This window comes from Trachemys scripta, chromosome 4 (genome assembly GCF_013100865.1).
Source record: "Trachemys scripta elegans isolate TJP31775 chromosome 4, CAS_Tse_1.0, whole genome shotgun sequence".
NCBI lineage: Eukaryota > Metazoa > Chordata > Testudines > Emydidae > Trachemys > Trachemys scripta.
Genome location: NC_048301.1, coordinates 56473312 through 56499546, shown reverse-complemented (window position 1 = coordinate 56499546; position 26235 = coordinate 56473312). Strand labels below are relative to the sequence as shown.

General features: G+C 40.8%; 1 protein-coding gene across 4 annotated transcripts in view; it reads left to right on the top strand.

Moving 5' to 3' along the window:
- Positions 1-26235, top strand: part of FMN1 (formin 1) — a 369260-nt gene that overhangs the window by 98767 nt on the left and 244258 nt on the right. For 2 of the 4 annotated variants that reach the window (XM_034769719.1, XM_034769718.1), the window contains exons 1-2: positions 8039-10206; positions 11988-12105. In XM_034769719.1, the coding sequence (XP_034625610.1) occupies positions 8764-10206; positions 11988-12105 (1561 nt within the window). In that variant the 5' untranslated portion in view covers positions 8039-8763. Of the gene's footprint in view, positions 1-8038; positions 10207-11987; positions 12106-26235 lie in introns of those variants that run through there. The other 2 variants (XM_034769715.1, XM_034769716.1) reach the window with 1 other exon arrangement.

The following is a 26235-nucleotide window of genomic DNA, read 5'->3' as shown; positions in this document are numbered from 1 at the left end:
TTTGCAAAGCATTTCAGAGAAAAAGATCTTAAAACTATAAATAGTGCCTACTGTTCAGCCTGTCTTCCCTAAAACTTACCATCCCCTGGAAGCTTGGGTGGCCCCCAGCTCCTTCAGATACTCTCACAGGACCTGTCTCTGTGTCCACGTCTGTTCCTGCAGGAACTGTTCACTCACTCAATTCTGCCCTCCCTCTCTCCAGAGAGTCTTTTTAAACATTTAGTTTCCCTTTGATCCCCAGGCTGCCAGCCTTGGCAAAACAGCTGTGTAACTTTGGGCTGGAGCCTGGAAGTAACGTCATCATTGTTAATAGCTCAGCCATTGTTTTGTACTCACCCCCAAGTGTTTCTTGGGAGGCTACTTATCAAGATCTGTCGTGTTGCCTTCCTGCTTGTTTTCCCATCAGTCTCCTATTAAACTAAACCAATTCATTCATACTGGAAAACCCAATAGCCCAGTATAGACATACAGTGACTCTCTCAATAATCAGGCCACATAAAGTATTCATCACATTATTGCAGATCAGTCAGTATTCCTAGATTACATAGTATTGCAGCAGACATGGAAGTGCTATTTAATATTAATACAAGGATAATAGTCTGGTACAATATGGATGAGTGAGCTTGGTTTGAATAGGGCAGCTTGAAAGAGTTTATGCACCAGATTGCTGGGAAGGGATCCATCATACCAATTATTTTAAAAGGCCTTGTCTACACTACAAGAGTTTTGTCGACAAAAGTTATGTCGACACTCAAAAAGTGCTATAACAAAAATCAGTATTGCATGTTCACACTCACTTCCTCTGTCAGCAGAGTGCGTCCACAATTGGGGCACTATCATCAACAGTCTGAGCAATGCACTGTGGGTACCTATTCCACAGTCCAGCTCAACGCCTTCTGCCGCTAGGTCTTGTGGGATGGTGGAGCGAATCGTGATGCATCTTGGGACTGGGCTCAATGTCCCATGATGCATTGTTTTCTGTCTCAGCATTCCATGGGCTTCCAGCTTTCTTTTGCTGCATTTTTCAATGGCCCTTGTTTGCTGTGCACCTCTGCATTTTTGTGAGAAGGGATGGATCCCGCACTGCTCTCCTATGCTCTGATAACTGTCATTAAGCATCGCAGATGGCAGTGCAGTTAATCACAAAATTCCTAACTGAAGAAGACTCTGTTGCCTAACATGCTGTGTGATATGGATAGGAGCAACTTTAGATTACTTATGGCATTCACGGAACAGCTGCAGACAGTGGACTGTCGCTTTTGGGCTCGGGAAACAAGCACTGAATGGTGGGATCATATTGTCATGTAGGTCTGGGATGATGAGCAGTGGCTACAGAACATTTGGATGCGGAAAGCCACCTTCCTGGAACTGTGTGGGGAGCTCGCCCCAGCACTAAAGTGCAAGGACACCAGAATGAGAGCTGCCCTATCGCTAGAGAAGCACCTGGCAATTGCTGTGTGGAAGCTGGTGACTCCAGACTGCTACTGGTTGGTCGCAAATCAATTTGGAGTTGGGAAGTTGACTGTTGGGGCTGCATTAATGCAAGCGTGCAGGGCAATTAATCACATCCTGCTATGAAGAACCATGACTCTGGGAAATGTATGTGAAATAGTGGACGACTTTGCAGAAATGGGTTTCCCTAACTGTGGAGGCATGATAGATGACACACACATTCCAATTTTGGCACCAGACCACCTTGCAATGGAGTACATAAATACAAAAGGTTACTTCTCCATGGTGTTGCAGGCACTTGTGGATCACCATGGGCATTTCACTGATATTAATGCAGAGTGGTCCAAGAAGGTGCATGACGTATGCATCTTCAGGAACTCCAGCCTGTACAGAAAGCTACAAGCGGGGATTTTCTTTCCAGACAAGATTACAGTGGGGGATGTTGAAATGCCCTTAGTGATCCTGGGAGACCCGGCATACCCCTTACAGCCATGGCTCATGAAACCTGACGTGGGAAACCTGGACTGCAGTAAGGAGTTGTTCAACAACAGGCTGAGTAGGTGCCAGATGACAGTGGAATGGTTCCTTTGGCAGATTAAAAGCATGCTGGTGATGCCTTTATGGCAGGTTAGACCTCAATAAGGACAATATGCCCATGGTTATAGCTGCGTGCTGTACATTGCATAATCTTTGTGAAGTTAAGGGTGAAAGGTTTGCTCAGGGGTGGAGTGCTGAGGCAGACTGCTTGGCTGCTGATTTTGAGCAGCAAGATACCAGGGCTATCAGAGGGGCCCAGATTGGGGCAATTTGAATCAGGGAGGCTTTGAGACAACACTTTGAAAATGAAAACCAGTAATGTATATCTCTGTGATTGGTGCTGCAATGTTACATTACCTGTAGTTTTCTTAGGAAGCAATGGTGGAATTTGGGGCCTTACAGTCCAGTAATTAAATGGTTAAACTGCCTGTGTATGTATTGGTAGTGCCTGATATTTTAATTTGTAGGAAACAAATAAAGATGAGTTACCATTCAAAAGCTTTGCTTTTATTGCACAAGAAACACACACACACACACGGTGGGAAAGGAGGTACCAGGGAAGGGCAGACTTTCAGAGCTGTGTGTAGGTTTGGCTATCATTTTGAAAGTTGCCTGAGGGGGTGGAGTGAAGGGGAAACCGAGAAATCCTGGAAAGAGGAAAGGACTGTGCGGGCAGAGTTGGGTGGTGGGGGGACAGAAAAGAGTGCTGAATGTGCTACAGGGGAGGGCAGGCATGCATCTGTTCAGTCTGCAGCATTATTAAGGACTTCAGCATCTGCGTTTGCTCCTCCATGACTTTACTCATTTGCTCAGTAATGTCCTTAACAAACTCCTGATTTTCTTTTCTGTCCTGCCTTTTGGCTTCCCTTCACTCCTTGCATTCCCCTTTCTCTGCATTGGAGAAGTGCACACCTCCCAGAACATGTCGTCTTTGCTCTACCTTGGGCACTTTCTTAGCTGGTGAAGATGCTTGGCCAGTGTGTGTGGCGATTCCTCAAGGCCACATCTGCCAAAGCACACAGAACAATGCACAGAAACATGATTGGTTTCAAAGTAGCAGCCGTGTTAGTCTGTATCCTCAAAAAGAACAGGAGTACTTGTGGCACCTTAGAGACTAACAAATTTATTAGAGCATAAGCTTTCGTGGGCTACAACCTACTTCTTCGGATGCATATAGAGTGAAACATATATTGAGGAGATATATATACACACATACAGAGAGCATGAACAGGTGGGAGTTGTCTTACCAACTCTGAGAGGCCAATTAAGTAGGAGAAAAAAAACTTTTAAAGTGATAATCAAGATAGCTCAGTACAGACAGTTTGATAAGAAGCAAGTGTGAGAATACTTACAAGGGAAGATAGATTCCATGTTTGTAATGGCTCAGCCATTCCCAGTCCTTATTTAATCCTGAGTTGATTGTGTCTAGTTTGCATATCAATTCCAGCTCAGCAGTCTCTCATTGGAGTCTGTTTTTGAAGTTTTTCTGTTTTAAGATAGCCACCCGCAGGTCTGTCATTGAATGGCCAGACAGGTTAAAGTGTTCTCCCACTGGTTTTTGAGTATTATGATTCCTGATGTCAGATTTGTGTCCATTAATTTTTTTGCGTAGAGACTGTTCGGTTTGGCCAATGTACATGGCAGAGGGGCATTGCTGGCACATGATGGCATATATCACATTGGTAGATGTGCAGGTGAACGAGCCCCTGATGGTATGTCTGATGTGATTAGGCCCTATGATGATGTCACTAGAATAGATATGTGGACAGAGTTGGCATCGGGCTTTGTTACAAGGATAGGTTCCTGGGTCATGATTGTTAAGTTCATGCACACATTGAAACATTTCAGTAAAATACACCTCTGGTAACATAACAATCACTTTCTCACTGACCCTTGGCAAGCACACATCTCAGTGAATACCCAAAGCATGATGAGTGTTGGCAGGGGGGAGAGGGGGCGTGCTACATAGGGAAAAGAGCACTCTGCAACGGTTGCAGTGCAGCCAACGAGAGAAAAAATTCTAAAATTCTCCCACTTTTCCCACAGGTGGGGGTCATTGTAGCAGATATCTCACTGCTGAGGGTAAGCAGGGAAGTGAGGGTACATCCACTACACACTTGTGGCTTCCTCCCTGGTCGCTATGCTGCTTGCCTGTGTGCTGCTTTGGTCCCTGCACAAGTGATTGCTTTACTTGTTTCCTAGAGATCTGTCTGGAGGATTCCCATGAGATCTGACCGTGCATCAACACCCTGTTCTGCCATATTGATTAGCTACAGAGGGAAATGTCCAGCTCACAGAAACACAGCCAGCCGTGTACATTTCTATACCCTGAATCCACCTCCACACGACACAAGCCACAGCCACTTGCCAGGCATCTTCTCTCCTGCTTCTTGCTTGCCGGAGAGGAACTGCTGAGATTGACTAGATACCTCTGGAGTGGTGAACAGTTCCTGGCTGCCTACCACACCAGGCGACCCCCCGAGGAGCTCCACATCCTCATCTAACTCCACCTTTTCATCAATGACCTCGTCCTCTGGGTTAGGTCCTCTTTCCGCTGCCTCCAAGCCCATCAAAGTATCCCCGGGGATCTTGGCGGTAGAGGTGGGGTAACCGCCAAGGATAGTGTCCAGCTCTGTATAGAACCAGCAGGTCTTAGGCATAGCACCAGAGTGACAGTTTGCCTCCCTCGCCATATGGTATTCCTGCTCAGCTCCTTTATCTTTGTTCTGCTCTGCAGTGTGTCCTAATCATAGCCCTTTTTACACCCCTTTTTGCACAAGTCTCGAGAAATCTGCCCATAGGTATCAAAATTCCTATGGCTCAAGTGCAACTGGGACTGCACAGCCACCTCTCCCCATATACTGAGCAGATCCAACAGCCCCGCAGTGGTCCAAGTGGGAGAGCGTTTGCTGCAATAACCTGCTCTGGTCACCTGGGAAGATGCAATGAGACCTCTCCACACCAAGCCAGCAGGAAATGGAATTTCAAAAATTCCAGGGGCTTCTAAAGAGGGGGCAGGGAGGCAGATGGTTGTTTACCTGGCTGCAGGGCAGTGGAGTTCAAACTGCTGAGCAGAGTGGTCAGGATGGGCATTGTGGGACACATCCTGGAGGCCAATTAAAGTCATAAAATCAAGCATGGTGACTGCACTGGCACTTTGTCAACAAAAATTTTGTGCTAAAAGCCTTATGACTCTTGTTGGGGTGGTTTTATTTGTCGCCAAAACAGGGCATTTTTGCTGCCAAATGTCGCATTGTGGTTTGTATGCATCCACTGTTTCGTCAACAAAAGCTGCCTTTGTCAACAAAACTCTTTAGCGTAGACAAGGCCAAAGAAACCCACAGTAATTGGTATAAGTTACTGTGCCTTCATTGTGAGCTGACCATATCTCAGATGAATAAAATAAATTGCAAGAGGAAAAGCACAACCACGGCAATAAGAACAGCAGAAAAAATGGGAGGCAAAATGAAGCATTAGGAAAACATAAAAAAACAAGTCTCTGTCCTGGGTCTCGACATACAAATAAGTGTAAATTTAAATGCTGTGGGCTGGAGTCTCTGGTCCATTAAGTATACTTCACGCTACTTATGTGGCACAAAGTGAATTTAAAATGCTCAGAGGTTTGCACTAAAGAATTCCTATGTAAGGGGAATCTTCACCAGTGCTAAACTGGTAGAGGTTGCTCCTTGGCCACCTGTACCAGTACATCCTCCCCAGCACAAGGGACCCACAGGGAGGTTGTGGCAGCATAGGCGCCAACTCCGTGGGTGTTCTGGGGCTGGAGCACTCACCAGCAGCCAAGCTCCCCTCTCCTCCCCCCCCCCCCCCGAGCTCACCACTTCCCCTCCTCCGCCTACCTCCCAGCGTTTCCCACCTGGCAGCCGCCAAACAGCCATTTGGCAGCATTAGCATGCTCCAGCAGTGGAGGGAGGAGTGGGAACGTGGCACGCTCAGGGGAGGAGGTGGGGAAGAGGCAGGGCCAGGACTGGGATTTGGGGAAGGAGTTGGAATATTGGCAGAGAGGGGACGGAGTTGGGGCAGGGACTTTGGGGAAGGGGTTGGAATGGGGGTGGGGAAGGGGTGGGGCCTCATGGAAGGAGTGGAGTGAGGGCGGGGCTGGGGGTAGAGTGGGGGTCGAGCACCCATGGGAAAGAGGGGAAGTCGGCACCTATGTGTGGCAGAGCAAGGCTCTGGCAGCCCAGTTCTCTGCTGGTGTGGGACTTTATGCCAGTGGCTTAAGTTAAAACTGCCCCTGCAGCAATCATTTACACCAGGGCTGGCTGTAGGGTTGCCAACTTTCTAATTGCATAAAACTTAACATCCTGGCCCTGCCCCCTTCCCGGAGGCTCTTTGCCCCATCCCTTCCCAAGGCCCCACCCCCACTCACTCCATCCTCCCTCCCTCTGTCGCTCACTCTCCCCCACCATCACTCCCTTGCTCATTTTCACCAGGCTGGGGCAGGGGTTGGGTTTGGGGTTTGTGAGGGAGTTCGGGATCCAGCTGGGGATGCAGGCCAGAAATGAGGGGTTCAGGGTGCAAAAAGGGGCTCCAGGCTGGGGCCAGGGGTTGGGGTGTTGGAGGAGGTGAGGGCTCTGGGCTGGGGGTGCAGGCTCTGTGTTGGGGCAGGGGGTTTGGGTGTGGGCTTGAGCTGAGGGAGGCTGGGGATGAGGGGTTTGGGGTACAGGAGGGGGCACAGTGAATAAACAGGACCAAACTTAAAGAATCCTTTAAAGTTTTAAAGAACATATGTGGTGATGGACAATAGGCGAGACAGACTATATTGTTTCCCTGCTAAGTCACAAAGGAAGGTAAGGTATTTGGAATGGTTCCCACCCTTTGCGTGTGTGTATGCATGCAAATATATAATTCAGAAAGGTGTGTATGCCTGAGATAAGTCCTTAATATCACAACTTGATGTTAGGGAGGCTTTGTTTCTGACCTGAGTAGAGATCAGAAGTGTAATCAACTTTTTTTTTTTTTTTTTAGATCTTATGAACGTTCTTACTTTGTCATCTTACATTTTCAAAACTAACTTTTCCCTAATTATTTTCATGCTTTCTTAATTTTTTGAAATATTTAGGCATGAAGTTAAATATAATAAATTGATACTGCATTTTCTCAGTGCACAGGACACAGAGGTGGGCATTGTCTATTTCAATAACCAGCCTTTTTAGTTAATTTTTTTCTAAATGTTGGCATACCAGTGATATATTATCTGCAAATGGTTTTCTTCAGAGGAAGCTAATATCACAGAAATGAATGGTGGAAATTAACCTCATGATTAGCAAACATGCTGTAATCTTCATGACTAGGTGAGTTATGGACTACTGTATCAGAAACATTAGCACATTAACCACTGTGTCATCCATAATAGGTGAATCGGTGGTCTCACATTTAACAAGTCTCTTAATGATGCAGGAAGAAGTAGACAAGGAAATCGGGAAATTTTTATGTATGTGCAATTTTTGCAGTTTCTTAAATTGAAAAGGGAATAAAAATGAACCTTACTCTTAATGTGAGAGAACTTTTGCAGATTCTATGCATGAGCTTTATTTATATGTTACAAATAAAAATGTTTCCCTTGGAAATGCTGAGGTTTACAAACTTGTAGCTTTCATTCCCAAACAGTGAAATTACCTTAGAGAGCCCCTTACATATAGTTATGTAGGCAATATAGAGGAAATTATTGAACTGAAATGTCTTTGCAGAAGGTATCGTACTTTGAAATAATAAAAAAGTAACAGGTCTGTTCTCTACACAGTTAATTGCTCACTTCTGAGCTTTGAGTGTTTACCCTGCCTATCCATATAGCTTTTTGTCATTGGGCGTGGTGAATGGTTGATAAGTACCTGTTTATAGTTCACAGAAATAGCCATGGAGAGTTAAACCAGTAGTAATATGAAACCAGTCTTCTTGGTGTGGTGTTTTTTTTTTTTTTTTTTTAAACTGGCCCTGGAGCCTGAAATCTGCATTCCAGATGAAACCTGCAGCAAAGCGGAAGAAGAGAGCCTGGTATTTTTTTATTCAGTTTCAAGGGCACTACGTCTGGTTACTGTAGTCAGTTGAGAATTCAGAACAGTTCAGAAGATCAAAGAAGGTTGTTTTTGTTTCTTTGGGAGAGATTTTTGAAGTATTGCTTTGTCTGGATTTTTAATTTTACAGAGTTTTTGTGTTGCTGGATTAACTAAAGGAGGTTTTAGACAAAGTGGAAAAGGTTACATGTAAGAAGCTTTCAGGAGTTTTCAGCTGACAGACGTTCACAACCCATAAGGAAGTAGGAAACTAATGCGATTCGTACTGTTCAACGGGCTTTTTCGTTTATACAGTTGCTCTTCAATTTTAACAAGTAGGAATTTAGTTGTGTGTAACCAGTAGGATTGCAGGAATTGGGGCAGTGATCATTGGTCGAGTTTTCAGCTGAGATTACAGTGCTGGCAGATTTTCCCTGACAAAAAGCTTTTTGTGTAAAGGAACAAGTAACGAAGCTGCCAAGAACTTTGAATACTGTATGTCAAGATGCAGAGCCTTCTTGTTTCTCTTGGACTGGAGTTGTAAAATTTGACAGTCGCTTTCAGTCCATACTACAGCACTAGAAACAGGAAAGGAGGGATAGTGTGACCTTGGGGAGACTGGCTTTCCTGATGACACAGAAAGAAGAGCTCCCATTGCATTTCCTGTTGTAAGTTAATAGACTGAACGGATGTAATAAACAATTGTGTAGAAGGTAACTAATAGTAATAACAAAAGTAAAAGCTATATTGTGGTTTGCCCAACATGGAAGCAAATAACATTTCACCTGGCAGCAGTGAGCTTTTAGATCTAGGGCATGCAACAGAGACTGAACGCAGACAGCCTTTCTTCACGGCATTTTCTATGAAAGCATTTTTTGGATTTACTACTAAATTGGAACCAGCAACTTCGAAAAAAGAAGCAGTACTTAAGGCATTTCGAACTTTTGATACTGATACAAATACCGAAGCTGCCAACCAAGACAAGGGTGGTGGTGGTCATGATGATCCAGAAGTACATCATGTGCTTCCCAAAATACAGCAGGCTGACCCGGAGCCCGGCGGCCAGGCTGACCCGGAGCCCGGCGGCCAGGCTGACCCGGAGCCCGGCGGCCAGGCTGACCTGAATATGGAGTTAGCTGAACAGAATGAACCATCTCTTCCTCCTTTAGAGTCTGTACAGCCTCCTTTGTCTGAATGTGACCGAGATGACAAGGATGCCATTTTTGTACAAAGTACTTTGGCCTATACAACAAGTGATACAGCGTCGGACAATGAGAGTACAGACCTAGACAGTGATGGAGACGAAACAAACAAATCTGTGTTAAATATTGTGGCTTTGTCTGCTGAGTCTTTAGAGAATAACAACCAGGCTAAGGAAGAAATGGAATCAGAAGGGTCCAGTGAAAGTAATGCCACTGTGGAGAGAGATGAAACTGAGTCAACCTCACCAATTTCTCAGCAGCTTCCAACAGAGCTGAATGGTGATCTGGAATGTAGCTCAGCTAGAGAAGACCAAATGTTAACAGATGAGCACTGCATTGGCCCACCTTCTCTAGGGGAAAATCCTCAAGAGCCTATGAGTGGAGAAGAACAAGGATCTTCAGCAAATGGCTCTAATAACACATCCTCCCCAAGATCAGCCATAGGTAAAAAGACCTCTCAGCTACCTGCTTTCTTTAGTGGATTGCGTGTGCGAAAAAAAGGTCTAGCTGCAGAGGATGGAGAGACTATCACAGAAATTAAACTGAAGGACAGTGATTTGGCTCTGCTTAAATTAAAACAGCCTGTTAAGAAATCTAATATTACATCAGACGTGCTCACTAAAAAGAAACCAGCTGAGCCTAAAACAAGTCCTACTTTCCTGGAACAGCTCTCTCAGCTGTTCGTCCCTAAAAGTGAAGATAAAGCCGAAGATTCAGGTGAGGAGACTAGTGAGACTGAGACCAGTGATGAAGGCCAGGAGAGCAAAGCCACTGATAGAACGGAGACCCTGTCCCCTGCTGAAGAAACAAAACCAAGCCCACCGGAGTCAGCATTAGATGCGTTTAAAGCTTTGTTTACCCGGCCTCCAAAAAAGGAGATAACTGTTGATACTTCAGAGCTGGAAGCCATCAAACGCAAAATGAGAAATGAAAAGGAGTCGCTGAAAGCAGTATTTGAAAGATCAAAATCAAAGTCTGGGAATGGAGCATCTGACCTGAAATCTGTAGGTTTGAGTTACTTTTACATTCTAAGGGCTGGAGGTAAATGGATATAAAATAATTTCTGCTGATAAAATGATTGATGTAAACTAAAATAACTAAGGTCAAAATTTCAAGCGTGGCTTCTGATTTTGGGAGCCTTAAGTTTTGGCTTCCCAATTTGAGACACCTTTAATCTTTTCACAAGAGCTGGACAACTTGAGTTCTGAATGAAGTCAGTGAGAATCACAGATGATGAACACCTTTGAAAACAAGGCCAAAGATGTCTCAAGTTGGGAATCCAAAATATTTGAGGCCTCCAACTTGAGTGTCTAATTTAAAAAATGTGGCTGCAAATCAATTGCTTTCCTTTCACTGAATGTGGGTGCTCTCCGAACCAAAGTTAAATTACAAGTATTTATTGCAAATATCTTTAATTATCCTAATAGAGAATTAAGACTGAAATTCACTCTTTATTCTTATTGTAAATATTAAACTTCATACCATATACCTAGACTTCAAGAAAACCTAAAGAGAGTTATCAGAGATCAGTGTCAGCCTCAACTCTACACTATCTTTATTTTAATGGCCTTTCCTTCTAAAAGTAATTTTTGTTTTGTTTTGTTTTTTAAAACCCTCTTAGAAAGAATTGTATTATGACAGATGACGCAACAGACAATAAGTTGTATACAATTTTCTGGGTGACTTGCCCAAGAGAGGGGCCTTAAAAGGTATCCTCTCTTTCAATTGTCTATACACCTAATCCTTGATCTTACAAATACTTCCACATGTTCAGCTGTACATAGGACAGTTTTCACAGTGAAATCAGTGGAACTATTTATCTGTTTAAAGTTAAGCATGTTCCTGTATGTTTATGGGATTGGAGCCTCTGTCAATATGGTGTTTTGGATATGTGTATTTTTAAGTGAAAAAAGGCAATAAAAACCCCACAAAGAAGCCCCTTTGAGTTAAATGAGCAAAAGAAGGACACATCCTTTAGCAATTATACATGTGTGCAGATGTAATTAATTCCTAAAACTATTTTCATTGACTACAGTAGGATTGCTTGTCTGAATAAGGATTGTGGGGTTGTGTCCTGAATCTGAAGCTGGATAACCTAGAGTTTGTTTCCCTGCACTCAGTGTTGAGTTTCCGTGTGTGTGTGTGTGTGTGTGTGTGTGTGTGTGTGTGTGTGTGTATGGGGGGGGGGGTTGTTTAAAAAACCCTCTAAGAACTTCCCCTGGGTAGACTGAGACCTTGTAGACACAATATCAACTTACAGTAAATTTCCAGTGGTGAGGAAAATATAGACGCTGGCAGGGCATTTGTTTCTCATGTGTAGCAGTGACACTAGTGAGCACTTCTATAATTCACCTGCAACAAAACTATGTTTGACTCTTCCAACTTAGCTATAGATACAGAATAAAGATTAATATTCCTGACACGGTATTAGCCTCCTCAGTTCACAAAAGGATAGGCAGCTTTTCAGAGCCACTTTGCTAAATTTAAATTAATTTGCTGCATGTAACATGCTAATAAGCTTTATGATGTTTCCCCTCACCCCACCCCCAAAGCAGTTGTTGTTACACTCTTTTCCTCCTTTCTTCATCCTCACCGACTGGATTTCATTATAATGGATTGGAATCGAACTGATAATCATCCTGGTTCTAATTTTATAATGTAAATGAGCTCCAGTTATGGACGACCATTGCTTTAAATACACAAGTTTAGTTAAACGCAGCATTCACCATTTTTGGAATGGATTAATATTGCAACATTTTAATCTTCTCTTTCATATTTTGAATAGCCTGACCTGAATCCCTCGGAGCAAGATGACAAAACTCCAGGGAAACTCCAGGCTGTCTGGCCACCACCTGAAATCAATGATGGAAAAGAAAAAGTGGGGTTGAAGTACACTGAAGCAGGTAAAACAAAAAGGTGAAAGACTTGCAGAAATGGATCATTGTAATGATTCAAGTGTTGGGTTTGTGAAATATAAAAATGTAGTGGTTATTTTCTTATTTTAAAAAGCTGAAAGCATATTATTTTTTTCCCAGCATGGAACTAGTTACCATGACCTGTAGGTAGGTAATTTGAAACTCTCTGGGTTTGGATGCCATCTGAAGAAATTATAACCTTTTGAAACTTCTTATGAAAAAAAAATGGCATTGTTTTCTGATACACTAGGCCAAACATATCTCTGGTGCAGCTCTGTTTAAATTAGTGGAGGGATCAAGATGGTCTAATATGTCAGAATTACTAGAGATTCCTTCTTTTTGGGTTAGAACAGGTTTTGGGTATTGAATCCGCCAGATTCTAATCTGATTTGCTGATTCTCTTTAGATACCATCACACTTACGTTTTTACATTCAGAGTAGAAGTAGGAGTATTAACATGTTTAGTTTTGTTACCTTCTTTGCATAGGCACATAGGAGTAGCCGTATCCAATCAGATCATTGGGCCATCTAGTTTGGTATTCTGCGTGTAACAGATCCCAGTATCAGATGCTTCAGCAGAAGGCATGAGAAACCCAATGTTGGACGTTTCTGGAATAGTTTACCTGTAGGGGGATGTTTCGTCCTAGCCCATATCAGCTAGTTGTTGGCTTGTGCCCTGAGCATGAGGGTTCATAGCCACACTTTTTAAAAATGTGTTTATTGTATCCAGTGTAACTCTGGCTGACTCATACATTGTGGGTTATTTCTAAAGCACCTAAATGAAAGGCAATGGGATTTGTGTTCCTAATTCAACTAGTTACTTTTGAAAAACTTACCCATAAAAGATTTAGTAGGATTAAAAAAGGATTAAATTCTTGGTCTTTATGCTATATTCTGGCAATAAATTCTGCAGTTTAATTGCCTGTCTTGCATTGGGTTTAAGTGTGTTGTCTTTCAGTTTCAATGAAGGCCCACCTGCTCTTGTATTACTAGAGAGGGTAAATGGGAGTAATGGATTTGCTTTTCCTATATGATTCATTATCTTGTTTATTTCTGTTGTGTCCCTTCGTATTTGTCTGGATTCTAAATTACATATTCTCACTCTTTTCACTTTCTCCTTGACTCATAACTTTTTCACTCCCTCCTGAACCCCTTCTATTTCTGAATAATTACTCATAGGTAAGAGAATAATGCTAGTTAAATGATGTTCTGTGTCAAAATAGTACTGTTAACATATAAAGTAAATAAATTATTTAAGTATTTTGTAGTAGGAAAAGAGGGAGGGTAGTTAAGTTATTAGAGGGGAGAACTGAGAACTAGCACCCTAGGCTTTTTTCTGTCTCTGCAGTTGACTCGCTATGAATTTGGGCTAGTAATTTAACCTCTCTCTCTACTTTAGTTTACTGCTTTATAAAATGGACGTAACACAAGGCGTATCTGCCACACAGGGGTGTTCAGAAAGTTAACTACATTTGTTTTTCAAGCACTGACAGGAACACAGCTCTTAACTCATCTGACCCACCATACGTCTACATACTGAATTGGATCACTTACATTGTATCTAATCAGTTAGAAAAGTCAGAGAGATCCCTAAATGAACAGTACAATATATGTGCAAAGTACAGTATTTCAGCTTTTCACAGGACTTCTGCTGTCTCTTTTTCTGAAACTTCTATTTGTTTATTAAAAGTATTACATTCGGAATATTTAATTTTCCTAACATGAAAAGTGAAAAAAGGGCTTTCCTATCTTTTTTCCTACTTCCTAGATGTCTAAAGTGAAATATAATCTTTCATGGCAAAAGGGGAACAAGTTTCAATAAACAAAAGCTCCATATTGTACTAGTAATGAGATGAACTAGGTCATGCTTTACTGGGATGTGAATAGGAAGGTGGGGATTCACTTAGATCCCACATATATTGTTGTTTGTTACTGAGACATTGTGGGTGACAGTGTCATCAAAATGCTGATGGTATTCTAAGCCTTATTTTTTATAGAGCCTAAATTCTACAGTTCCATTATTCACTCAGTGTCTGGCAGAGATCGGGATGTTGATGAAAACAAACTGCTGGTGATTCAATTGTGATGAAACACAAGTGATGCTTTTACAGGAGTTGGGTGAAGGCTGTGTCTGTAACATCTGTTGAGGATGTATAGTAGATTTGTGCCTAAATGGTTCGCAGCCTCTTGGCTCCATAATTATTCCTGGATACCCAGAGAGTAGCGGTGGCTTGAAGTGAAACCGTATGACTGGCTAGGACACTGCAACTGTCTGTAAGTGAAAACCTCAAATTAGCCATGTTGTCTGTGTTAGCTCTAGGATTGAAACCCCAATGCACTTTGCTTACGACTACCCCTGAAGCTCATCTGCAAGATCCTGGAAGAGCAGAATGCTACTTGTCCCCGGTGTAGTGTCATCTGCACAAGTAGCAATCTGTGTAGTGCAGACCTGTTTTGAATATTCACAGCCTGTACCCCAGTCTTCACTGATTTCCTGTTTGCTTTCAAGTGCAATTTAAGGGGATAGTGTTTATCTTTAAGCGCGGAGTACTGTGGGACTCTATTAATTGATAGAAGCAACAGAGGGTCCTGTGGCACCTTTAAGACTAACAGATGTATTGGTGCATAAGCTTTCGTGGGTGAATGCCCACTTCGTCAGATGCATGATGGAGTAGTGTGGGACTCTATTAATTGATAGAGCGTTTCTCAGAAGATAACTCATCCCAACAGCTAAAACCAGATGGAAAGCTCTTGTTTTCAGAACCTATTTTTATACACTGTCTATTGGCAGGGATCTCTCAGATATTGGTTATCCTCCCCTGATTTTTTTGGAATGTGCTCCTTTTAGTCACAGTCAGACACAACTTGAGTCTAGCACAATTTTAAAATCACTTATTTTGTTTAGCATTTGATCAGTAGTTTGTTTCGCTCTTGTTCTGCATTTTAATCTCTGTAAATAAAGTGCCCAGCTGCCACAGTAATAGAAGGCAATATAGAAATAATATTTGTGGTATAGTATTTGATTTTTACTTTTTTTAGGTTAGGATTTGTTTCATTTTAAAAACAAAACAGTATGACCTTCACCAGATTCACTATACTTTAACTGTCTACTTTAAGGTTCCATTTCCAAGGACAAATTTCAGAGCCAACACCTCTTCCTTCTGCTACTCATTAACCCTGTTTATGCCAATTCATCTAAATCCCTTTCCCCAGCATAACCATTTGAATGAGTAACATGATCTTGGTGAACTGCTGTAGGGTTTTTTTTTTTTTTTTAGTGACCATTAGAGAATAGAGACTAAAATAAGTCATTTTGAAAATTTTATTTCTGTAAAAACACTGTGTATCTTCTGTACTTACAAGTACTCCATAAAACACAGCTGCCAAGATATTTTTAGCTCCATGTTTGCTGTTTCTTATGAATAAGAGAGCATCACTGAATTCCTTTCCCTCTGTCCCAGCAGTGGCTGAGTTGCAACAGGAAGGTGCCACTACCGTTAGGGCACTAGAATCAAATGGGAGTGGAGGCAGGAGTTTATAGCCTCACTCTCTCTAAAAGCAGGGGGAAGAATGAATCCTATCTCCAGGATGGGAAGGGAAGCTACTAGCAGTTTGTATCTGAGGGGATGGGGATGCCCAGGCTGTATGCTCTCTCCTTACCTCTTTGTCTTGCTGTTCCCTCTGCTCTGCTCATTGGCTTTTGCTCCATGGTGGCTGCAAGAATTTGAGGCTTCTTGTTGCCTAGTCAACAGGCATCACAGTGACTCTCAGCAAGTGGTAGGAGCGACTAACTGCTGATAAACCCTAATGCTTGCATACAGCCTGGCTTGACGTGTGAGAATCCATCTGAGGTGCAAACAGGCGACAGGAGACCTACGTGTGGTGCTTGGTAGCCCTGCTAAGATTACAACTCTCAGTCAACCTGTGGAACTCATTGCCATGGGATGTTGTGAAGGCCAAAAGTATTAATTGGGTTTAAAAAAAATTAGATACGTTCATGGAGGATATGTCTATCAATGGCTATTGGCCAAGATGGTCAGGGATGCAACCCTATGCTCCAGGTGTCCCTAAACCTCCAACTGCCAGAAGCAGCTGGCGCTGGCCACTTTCAGAGACAGGTTACTGGGCTAGGTGGAACATTAGTCTGACCCAGTATGGCATGGCTTGTTATAACAGAAAGAAGTCAGTGATAACATATCATTTTTACAGTAGATTGACTCTAAGATTTATAAAAAAAAAAGTCTATACTGAGGTTTTTGGTCTGTCTTGTGCTTTTTTTTCCTAATTCCCTCTATGCACCTCCAGTGTGTGTGTGACAATTAGTGTCGCCATCTCTCCCAAATTTATTGAGTAAGGTGATTCTGGCCCTTGTTGCAGGAGCTCTTGGTGGCTGCCTGATGGTGTGGAGCTTCCAGCTTCTCCCCAAATCCCAAAATTTGAATTAATTAACTGGGTCCCCTCATCTCCACATTTTCCCACACCCCAACTATTAATTACGCACCCCTCAGCACCCACATCTGCCTGTTCCTCCAGTCTAATCTCTTTTCTTGCAGTTCCTGATGTTCTCATTTTCCAGACCTGGGGCAAAGAGGCAGCTCCAGGGGTTCTTCACTTCTTCACCCTTCCCAGATCTGGTGTGATAGGGATGGAGAGGGGTGAGGTGAGGAGGATGGAACCGGAAGATCACCCTGAGCCACTTTGCTCGTTTTGATCCCTTTTCCCTTATTCTAAGAATGGTGTCAGCTACTTTTCTTTGCTGTCCACTACCCAAAAAGTCCTCTCTGCTCTTGAGGGGACAGGTGGAGAGCTCGGCCTGCTTCCCGCAGCAGCCCTGATTGGCTGCTCTCTTCCCCAGGAGGCAAAAAAGTAGGAAATGCAGCCAATTGGAGGATGTTTTCCTTTGGGTAAGCCTGAAATTTGTGAGAGGTATGAAGCTTCTCCTGTTATAGCTACACTGACTCCAGCCCTGGCCAAAATCATGTGACTTTCAAAGAAATAAACCATGAGGGCTGGACTGCATTGCTTTCATCTACATAGCCAGGCAGTAAGTCAGATTCTCCCTTGCTGAAAAGTGCCTTATGAACATAAACAGGAAAGCATAAATACACCTGTAAAAATCTTCCTAAAAGGATTTTTAAAAAAAATCAACAGACACTACTTACTGGGTTCTCTATCAGAAACTGTACTTTTTAAAATTTGTCAATCTAACTAAAATTAAAGCTAAGTATCTCTTTAATACATTACAGCATTTGGAGCTGGGAAGAATGCAGAGAGCATAGTTACATGATTATTCTTTGCATGTGCATAGTTTACCTATGAAGTAAAAGATCTTTCAGTATATAATACTCCTGTGTTTGAAGAATTATCATCGCCAAGACACACAAGGGAAAAAACTGCAGATCTGATGATCTCTGTTAAAAATGCTTATTTAGTAAATGTAGGTCTAGTAGTCACTTGAAGCTGGAACAACTTTTCCTATTGCTTAAACAAAGGGGGAAAAGAGTAATAAATAAAAAAGGACTTAATTGGCATTCATATTGGAGACAACTTTGGAATGAATCAGACTTAAATATAAATCCATTTAGCTTTCATAGTTATTATTAACAATCTTTTTAGTTAATTCTTTTGTTTATATTTTTAAACAAGGTTCTGCTCCCTCAGCCTGTCTTTCCATCATACTTGATCCTGCAGTGAAGTCATGCTGTCTCTATGGCACCACAGTTTCTATGGCAACAGACTGATGCTATAAACAGAATTTTGATTTCTTTGTAGGAGAGAGAAACCAGGCTCTGCAGGAGAGAGCTCTTATTGAAACATAGGTGTTTTAAATAATAGCAAAGGAAATACCAAATAATGCCAGATGCATTCTCTACAGTTTCTGAAGTATGAAAACCTCTTTCAGCTGTGCTGTGGATTGCCACTAAGGGATCCATCCTTCAACACATTTTAAACCAAATGAAAGTCTTGTATACTAGAGCAACGTATGTAGTGGTCTGAGCATGGGTTAGAGCCACAAACTCATGAGCTCTAATCGTGGCTTTTACACAAACTTCCTTCATGGGTAAATTATTTATACTGTCTGCCTCATTCTTCCTCTGTAAAATGGAGATAATACTTAAATGCCTTTATAAGGGTGGAGTTAAAGTAGTCTGAAGAGGAAAATATTTGTAAGTGAAAGAATTATTATTTGTAATTTTTTCCAAATGAATAAGGAATAACACTATGTAGGTGGCCTATGTCTCTCAGAACTTATATTTGTCAGCTAGCCAACAGCAGCCAGATTCTTTAGGGATCTCTTCAGGCAAAAAGAAAAAAAGTGAATACTCCACTTGGAGCCTGTCCTTTTTAAGAACCAGCTGGATGCTGGAGTATAAATGAATCTATTTCACTTTATGTTCTTATTTGCCAACACTTATTCTCATGGGTTTCATGAGGACATCTTTTTTCAAGCAGCAAAATCTCACCATTTTTACTATAATTATTTCTGGCTGTTTAGAGTGGAAATGGTGGAATCTGACCCTCAAGGGGAAATGTCACCATGAAGAAAGTGATCATATTTTACATATGAGCTTCCTACTTTCTGTGCCTGGATAGGGAGTTAGAGTTTTCACTGCAAAGATCTGGCTTAATTAACTTCAAACCCGCAAAGCATTCTGTATTTTAATGAAAGCCTGATGTGATTTCCCGCCCCCATTCAAAACTCTACATAATTGTATTTATTATCTCTTGTCAAGCTTTATGTACTCATCAATAATAAAACTAATAGTATTTAAGTTTATTATTATTTATATTGTACTAGAGCCTAGGAACCTCATTCATGGACTGGGACCCCTAGCAGAGTATCTGACTTGTATCAACAGTTTTATTTTAAAACCTTTATAATGACATTTTCTGGTATAAATATTGTGTATGCTTTATTATTGATTTGATAATAGAGTACTTACTATAGGTTTGCATTAGCCATATCTTAGCAAATAAAGGATTTCATGGAAGAAACCATATTTTATTGCTGAGATGCAAAAATAGAATTTAGAAAGCCTGTTCCTCTAGGATGTCAAATATGACTTGTGATGCACATTGTTTTGGTAGATAAGAGTAGTTCAAGGAGATTCTGGCTGGCAGTTTTTTTGGGTTCTTGGCTTTGTAATGTTTATAGAAATTCAGGATATGTTTAAGTATTATTGCCTATAAAAGGCTATTGGAAACTATCACATAAAGAGATTTTGCCATGTGACGGGTTATTCATTTGAGAAACGTGATGCAGAAAAGGGAACATTTTAGTGTGTCCTAGTAAAACAGTTGTTGTTCCATTATTTGTGGCAAGATCCAATTTACTCAGGGCAGGTCTACACTGGAAGCGCTACATCCGTGCAGCTGCACCGCTGAAGTGCGTCTGGCGAAGATGCTCTATGCTGACGGAGAGTGATTTCCTGTTAGCTTCCACCTCTTGCGGAGGTGGAATAGTCCTATGCTATGTCGTGGGAGAGCATCTCCTGCTGACCTAGCACCAGTATGGACAGAGCTTAGGCCACTGTAACTTACATTGTTCAGAGGGGGTGTCTTTTTCATACCCCAAACGATGTAAGTTAGATCAACTTAAGTGGTAGTGTAGACATACCCTCATAGTTACTTGAATTCATTTGATCTTAACAATTGTTATTTAGACATAGTATTAAAAACTGTAATAGAGTTAACAGTTTATTAATGAATAGAAAGGATTAGGTAGGGATATGTTAGGTATAAATGATAAATTAGCTCCCCTATTATGTGCATATTGACTGAAGTTGGAGTTTTTGTGATTGATGGTAACTGCCAATTTGACTCCAGTTCATTTGGTGATGGAAGTAGGAGTTTAAAATTGTTTTACTATATTATTTGTCACAAATGTTATAATATAATAGGTGTGTTCCAACTTGGTATGATTTAACATATTTTGGCAAGTTGCATTAGATTTCTGTTGGGAAGCTGGTGTTTTTATTACAAACCAGCTTGCCACTTGTGACTAGTGCAGCCATTCTAAATTTTTATACCTTCCAAATGTCACTCATCTGGAATGACTGTGACATCTTTTCTCCTAATGTCAGAATCTCATTCATGCCAACTGAAATGAAACTAATAATAAGGATGGTGGGCAGTGAGCAAAGTTTCCCCTTCATCTTTTCCTCCTGACTACAAGAGGCTACTCCTGGGGCTTGTGAGTAGGCAGCCAGTTCTGTTCTATATTCTCTTCTATATGGGTTCTTAAACAATGCTCATCTCTCATGACTGTAGTATCAGAGGACTTGTCATGTGAATGAAGGCCACTTTACTCCTGAATGAGAATATCCACCTGAGGGTTTAATGTGCATTAACTTATGTGCAATGACTTCATATTTTTAGTTGATTTGCCTTAACTTTTCTGTGTCACCATGTAGATGTGCTCTGAGCACCTTCCAGTAGTGTATTAAGCAATACTGATTATAGATCTATGTGTGTTAAGCCAAAGTTCACACAGTGCTGCAGTGCGAACTACGGAAATGTGAATTGCAGAGCATACCAAAGTGTTGCAATCTAACTGCTCTGTATGGATGCTGCTGGTACAAACAAAAGGTACCTAGTTTGCATTAACATAGTCCTGTTTGAAAGAGGATTACAATAACATGAATAAGGTGCCTTTTAGTTTGTGCCAGCAACATTCACACAGGGCAGTCAGATCGCAATACTTTGGTGTGCTGTGCAATTCACTAGTGGAAGGGAAGCCAGTATCTAAAAGCAGTTCTACATAGCACAAATAGAATAATCACTTGAGGTTTTGGCTCCAGGAATCTGGTGCCAAAACAGACGAGACCATTTGGCTTAATAATAAAACCCATGGGTTTAATGGAATTTACTCTCTTGTATCAGATTTTGTTCTGCAGTCTTACACACCATGTGTGTTCAACTTTTGTCAGAACCAGCCTGTGAACTTGTGTGATTTAAAAATGAGCCTAAATTAAAATCTTGGATCAGAACAACCTCAAACATTGTAGAATTTTGGATCTGGATTTATATCAGAGTTTTGGGCCTCATCTGGTTTCATCTCCATCCATATGGTAAAAACACATGCTCTTACCAGTATGGGATCCATTGTATTTTACATAAGAAGGTATTTCTTACATATGGTGTTAAATCCTCTGGCTGTCCCAGGCTCTCAGGAACCTCAGAATGTATAGAATGTGTACTTACTGTGTATGTGTGTAGTCTGGGATTAGGTGCATTGTATATTGAAAAAGTAATTTACGTGGACAAACAAGTATCTTTTATTTAATCTTTTGCTGGGTGGAATGGGTGGGAAGAATTTGTAATATTCAGAAGAAATTCCTTATTAACTTTGCTCCTCCTGTTTGTTGGTTGGGTGGCATTTATTTGCTGTATCGTACTATTGGAACCTTGCCACTGTAACAGGATAATTGCACACTGTATCATGTGATCCAGTCACATAATGATTTTTCCGCAAATATGGAGTAGGGAGGATATTTACTGACACATAAATCAGGCTGCAGCTGCCCAACAGCAATATTTCTATTGCTGCCTTCCTGGGAGGACAAAAGTGACAGGTGATGTTATTAATGTCTGTCATCAAGTAAATGAGCTGTAGCTTTAGCCTTACCTGTAACAGGAGAAGAAAGATCAATCAGATAGTTACTCAGGTGATTACCACGGAACAGTGCTTTATGCTGCTTTGCAGTCAGAGGGAATGGAAGCTGTGTTCTTCCTTTATGCAGAAGAGACACCAAGACGTCACATGTTTTCCTTTGTGAAGCCCAAACACTTGTAGGAATCCTTTTATTTTATTGAAATGTTTGGCCTCCATTATTTAGGACATTCATTATCTGTTTACCGAGATCACTCCATTTATAGTAAAAAGTTAATAATTATAATTACTGTAACAATTTAGCAATTATCAAATTTTGATTAGAGGGTGGTCCCAATAATTAGACTTTATTTAGACCACCGTGAATATCCAGATTTCAATAGATGCCTGTTCAAACTCCCGGATCGGTACCACCTGTCCTTCAAATTACCTCCTCACCTGATTTTCTTTGCAGGGGGGATCTCCCAAGTGACATGGAAACTGCTTCCCTCCACCACCCACACTTTCATTATCCCAGAATCTTCAGAGATCCTTGATGACCATTCTGTTTTGAAATTTTAGGGCGTAGGGTGACTTTGCAGGTCTCCCTTTCCCCCCACTAATTTGAGAAAGATCTGGTAGTGGTGGAAGAGAGGGTAAGGCTGCCCATTCTCTGCTCTTAAACAAGGGTGAGCAAGAAATTGTGTTAAGCTGCTACTGGGTAGCTGACTTCTGGGGCCTTGGATAGTTTGGGGACTAAAGAGCAATGAAAACTAAAGGGTAACAATGGAGGAGTTGGAAATCAACTATGTGGGGAAAGGGAGGGGAATCTTTGGGGAAGAGACAGAAGATAGGTGAAAGACCACACAGGATGAAGAGGGAAATTAATTTGGGAAAATGGAGAAATGCAGAGAAAGATGAAAAAAAACTAATAGAGTGAGCAGAAGTAAGAAATGGAAAAGAAAGAGAAGGCAAAACCAAATACGTGCAGTTCTAAGGTTAAGTAATTCTCATTTGCATTTTATGGGTAGGGCTCTTAGCTGTGATTATTTTATGGGTGCTTATTTGTGTTTGGTGTATGTATGCACAAGTTTCTCTGCAATGTAGGAATTCCTTATTCCAGGGAACTATTACTCTAGACCTGATTTGACTATGACATTTGTACCAAGGGAGTTTCAAATATTCACTGTGATAGCAAAATACTATTAAAAAAAATTCACTTTCTTTATTTTGTCCCCAAAGTTCAAACTAGGGATGTTTTCCAAATAAATAAATAAATAAAAATTCTAATTATATGGAATTACTGCAGCCTATTTAAGAAAATTTCTAATTTTATAAAACTTCTAATAATTTAAATGATGCAGTTAAAAGACTACAAAAATTGTATGCATCCTTTTTTCTGTTTCATTCAGCTTGCTTGTGAAAGTAGAGTAGTTTCACCTTTGTTATTGTTAATTTTAACTTGCTGGTTCTAATGTAGCAGCACAACAATTTGCATTACAAGCACTATAGTAAAAAATTTTAAATACAAAACTCTTTTAAGTGGAACTTTAAAAAATAATGGAACATTTCAACTGTTCACAGTTTTTACGAGCCTTAAATGTTCAGCTTAAATTGACTGGATGTTTAAAAAATACATATAAGGCTTTTTTTTTTTTTTGTTAAAATGCCATATTTGCCTACATTTTCACCTTAATTCTAGGTATATTAAATTCCTTTTAATTATATATTTAATTTAAATGCCAATACAAGCTAGAATGTTTTTTTAATTGCTGAAAATAATATTCTCCAACAGTTACTGTAGCCTGAGTTTGCTGGGCAGAATGTTAGAGCGTTCCTTATTCAAACAGTGGGATTTTTGACTGAATAAGCATGCAGGATCATGCCTGTGGTATTAAGTTATACCCACATAGAGTTATGTGGCAATGTGGGAGGATGTACTGGTGGCACCTAGCGGCTGAAACAGAAAATTGCATGGGAAAGTAATGGAGGAGGAAATGTAGAGAGTTCTTCAGAATGTTGAGAATAGTGGGGCTGGTAATGAATATGGGCAAGCAAATGAAGAAAGCGCCCTGTTCAGAACTGCAATGAATCAGTATCATTAGGAGTGAGTGGAGAATCGGTACTGTAGGATGTGCTACATCAGAGGAATGGTAGGTTGCTCATTAGTTTTTAAACTTTTTCTGGTACATTTGTTCTCCAGCAGTTAAGTTTTTTATTTTAGCCTTATTTTTCAGATACTCCTCTATACTCCATTTAATAGTGAGATCTTTTTACAGCAATGAATGTACTGGCCAAGAAGCTTTACTCTACTTTAGAGTCCTTCATTATGAATTTTGCTACTTATGATATTTAGCTTTCAGTTAATAGCAGAGAAGAACTCCTAATTTCTTATTTGATGTTTGGAGAAGCAAACCCTTATGTTTGGAAGGTGGTCTGAAGATCTATCCGGGAAACTTCTTAACCTGATTGATATAAAAGATTAGTTAACTGGGAAGAAGTAGGCCTGGTGTTACTTTAAATTACTTTTAGCTTTATTTCAGGGATATGCTGCAGTTGAGTGAGCTCAGCATTTTTCAGGTACACTGATTCAGGAAAATAGCCTCTGCTTCAGTGCTGTCCTGAATTGGGGTCTAAATCTCTGCTCTTTCTGCTGTCCCATTCCCAAAAGAAATCTCAAACAAAAACACCTAATTCAGTGTGAAGCCTAAAAAGAATAGCACCATCATCTTGACAATGCACAATCCCTCTTTTCACCATTTTGTAGAATGCTGAGTTTTCAGTTAAGTTGCAGACTTGTCTTTTAGGGCAGCGTGTGAAGCTCATCTATTTACCCAGGAATGGGTAAGGAGAAGAAAGGAGGGCTATAGAGGTGGAGAAAGCTGTTGGTTTGGTTTGATATGGTTCTTTTAACTTTTGTAAGTGCACTTAGAGCTTCTCCAAGTTAATTTTTATGTGTAAAATTAAATTTTCTTTGCCTTTGTCTGTGGTTGGTATTAGTGGCACCATATTATGCACATACTTTGTTTAAGGCAACATCCTGGAATGTTCATTCTACGGTGACTAATACCTGTTTAATGCTTGTGCTTTTTACTCACACTAATGTGAACTCTTTACTGTACAAGGAATTTTGCTATGTATCACATGCCAAAGGTAGAAAGGTGTGTATTGTATTTAGCAAAACAATTGTATGCATTGTTCCTTATACAGATATTTTTTCCTGTTGGTATGATAATAAATGTCATGTGCTAAGCCATTGTATAATGTATGTGTAGTGTCCAAAGCAAATTAGTCATCTTTCACGTTACTGGGTATGTTACACATTAGAGAGAGATTCTTGCTGTAGTATGTACTGTCTGGAAAACTGAAGTCTGTGCTTATACTTCTGTTATCGCTTGTAATGTCACATATGCTTTAATTTTACCAGACACTAACACACCTAATACACTGCTTAGGGGGATTTTTTTTCCTGCGAATTATACACTAAATTTCCCCCCTGGCTTGTAGACAAGATATAGGAGCATAGCCACTTCATCAGTGAACACATCACTTTTATTTATTTGCTTGTTTATAAAAACAAAATCTTCATCCCCATCTGTGGCTTCAGATCAAGTTATATAAGATAGAAATCTGTGAGGAAAAATGCTGAGCATAATAATTTCTGGGATGAGTTGTCCTGTTAAGCAAGTTGACTGAGTTTCATGGTAAGTGGTGAGTTTCATGACCTTGGCATTTGTCATGTCCAAGTGAAAACCTTGAAGGGGTGGGTGGGTAAGACAGATGTTTTAATCATTCCACAGCGTGCATGTATATGCGTATATAATATCTTGTGTTGTGACTTTTGTAGCAATGCTTGCAGGTTTGTTTTACAAGTGGGTGTTTCCATACATGAGCTGTCGTTAATCGAATCACATGTGGTGTTACGCTGAAAACAGAATTAGGGTAACCCAGAATAGCTCACCTGTTGCCCCCTCCTGGGTTTACCTAGGATTCCCTCAAAAACAGATTAATTTAAATATCCCCTAAAAGGTTTTCCCTTAAAACAGCCCATCTATCTGTTCTCCTACGGTATGGATCACTAGGGTAGTTAAGGAAATTCCTTCTGATAAATGATTGATTGACACAAACAGTATTCTTTTCCAAAACAAGACACCTTTTTATTTTTATAAACAATAATCCATAATACAGTAGTAATCTGAAAACACAAATCCCGTCAGCAATTTAAAGAGCACCCCAACCACAATAACCTACAGCTGAGATGATTCTAAGCGGTTGCATCCTTTACAGATGACTGGTCTGTCATAGGCTGCTGACACAGTCCTTAAATGATTTAAATCTTATAAATTTCTTTCATTATCAACACACACACAAACATTTTTATTAGTTCACACATACACATTCTAAGACTATACTGTAATTATAACTGACAAGCTTACTCTGTCTGCTGACACAGGACTCCTGGTGCTATTGCCACTTGCTGCTGCAGCTGCTGCTTTCTCGCTTGCTTCTTCAAGTCTCCTCTCATC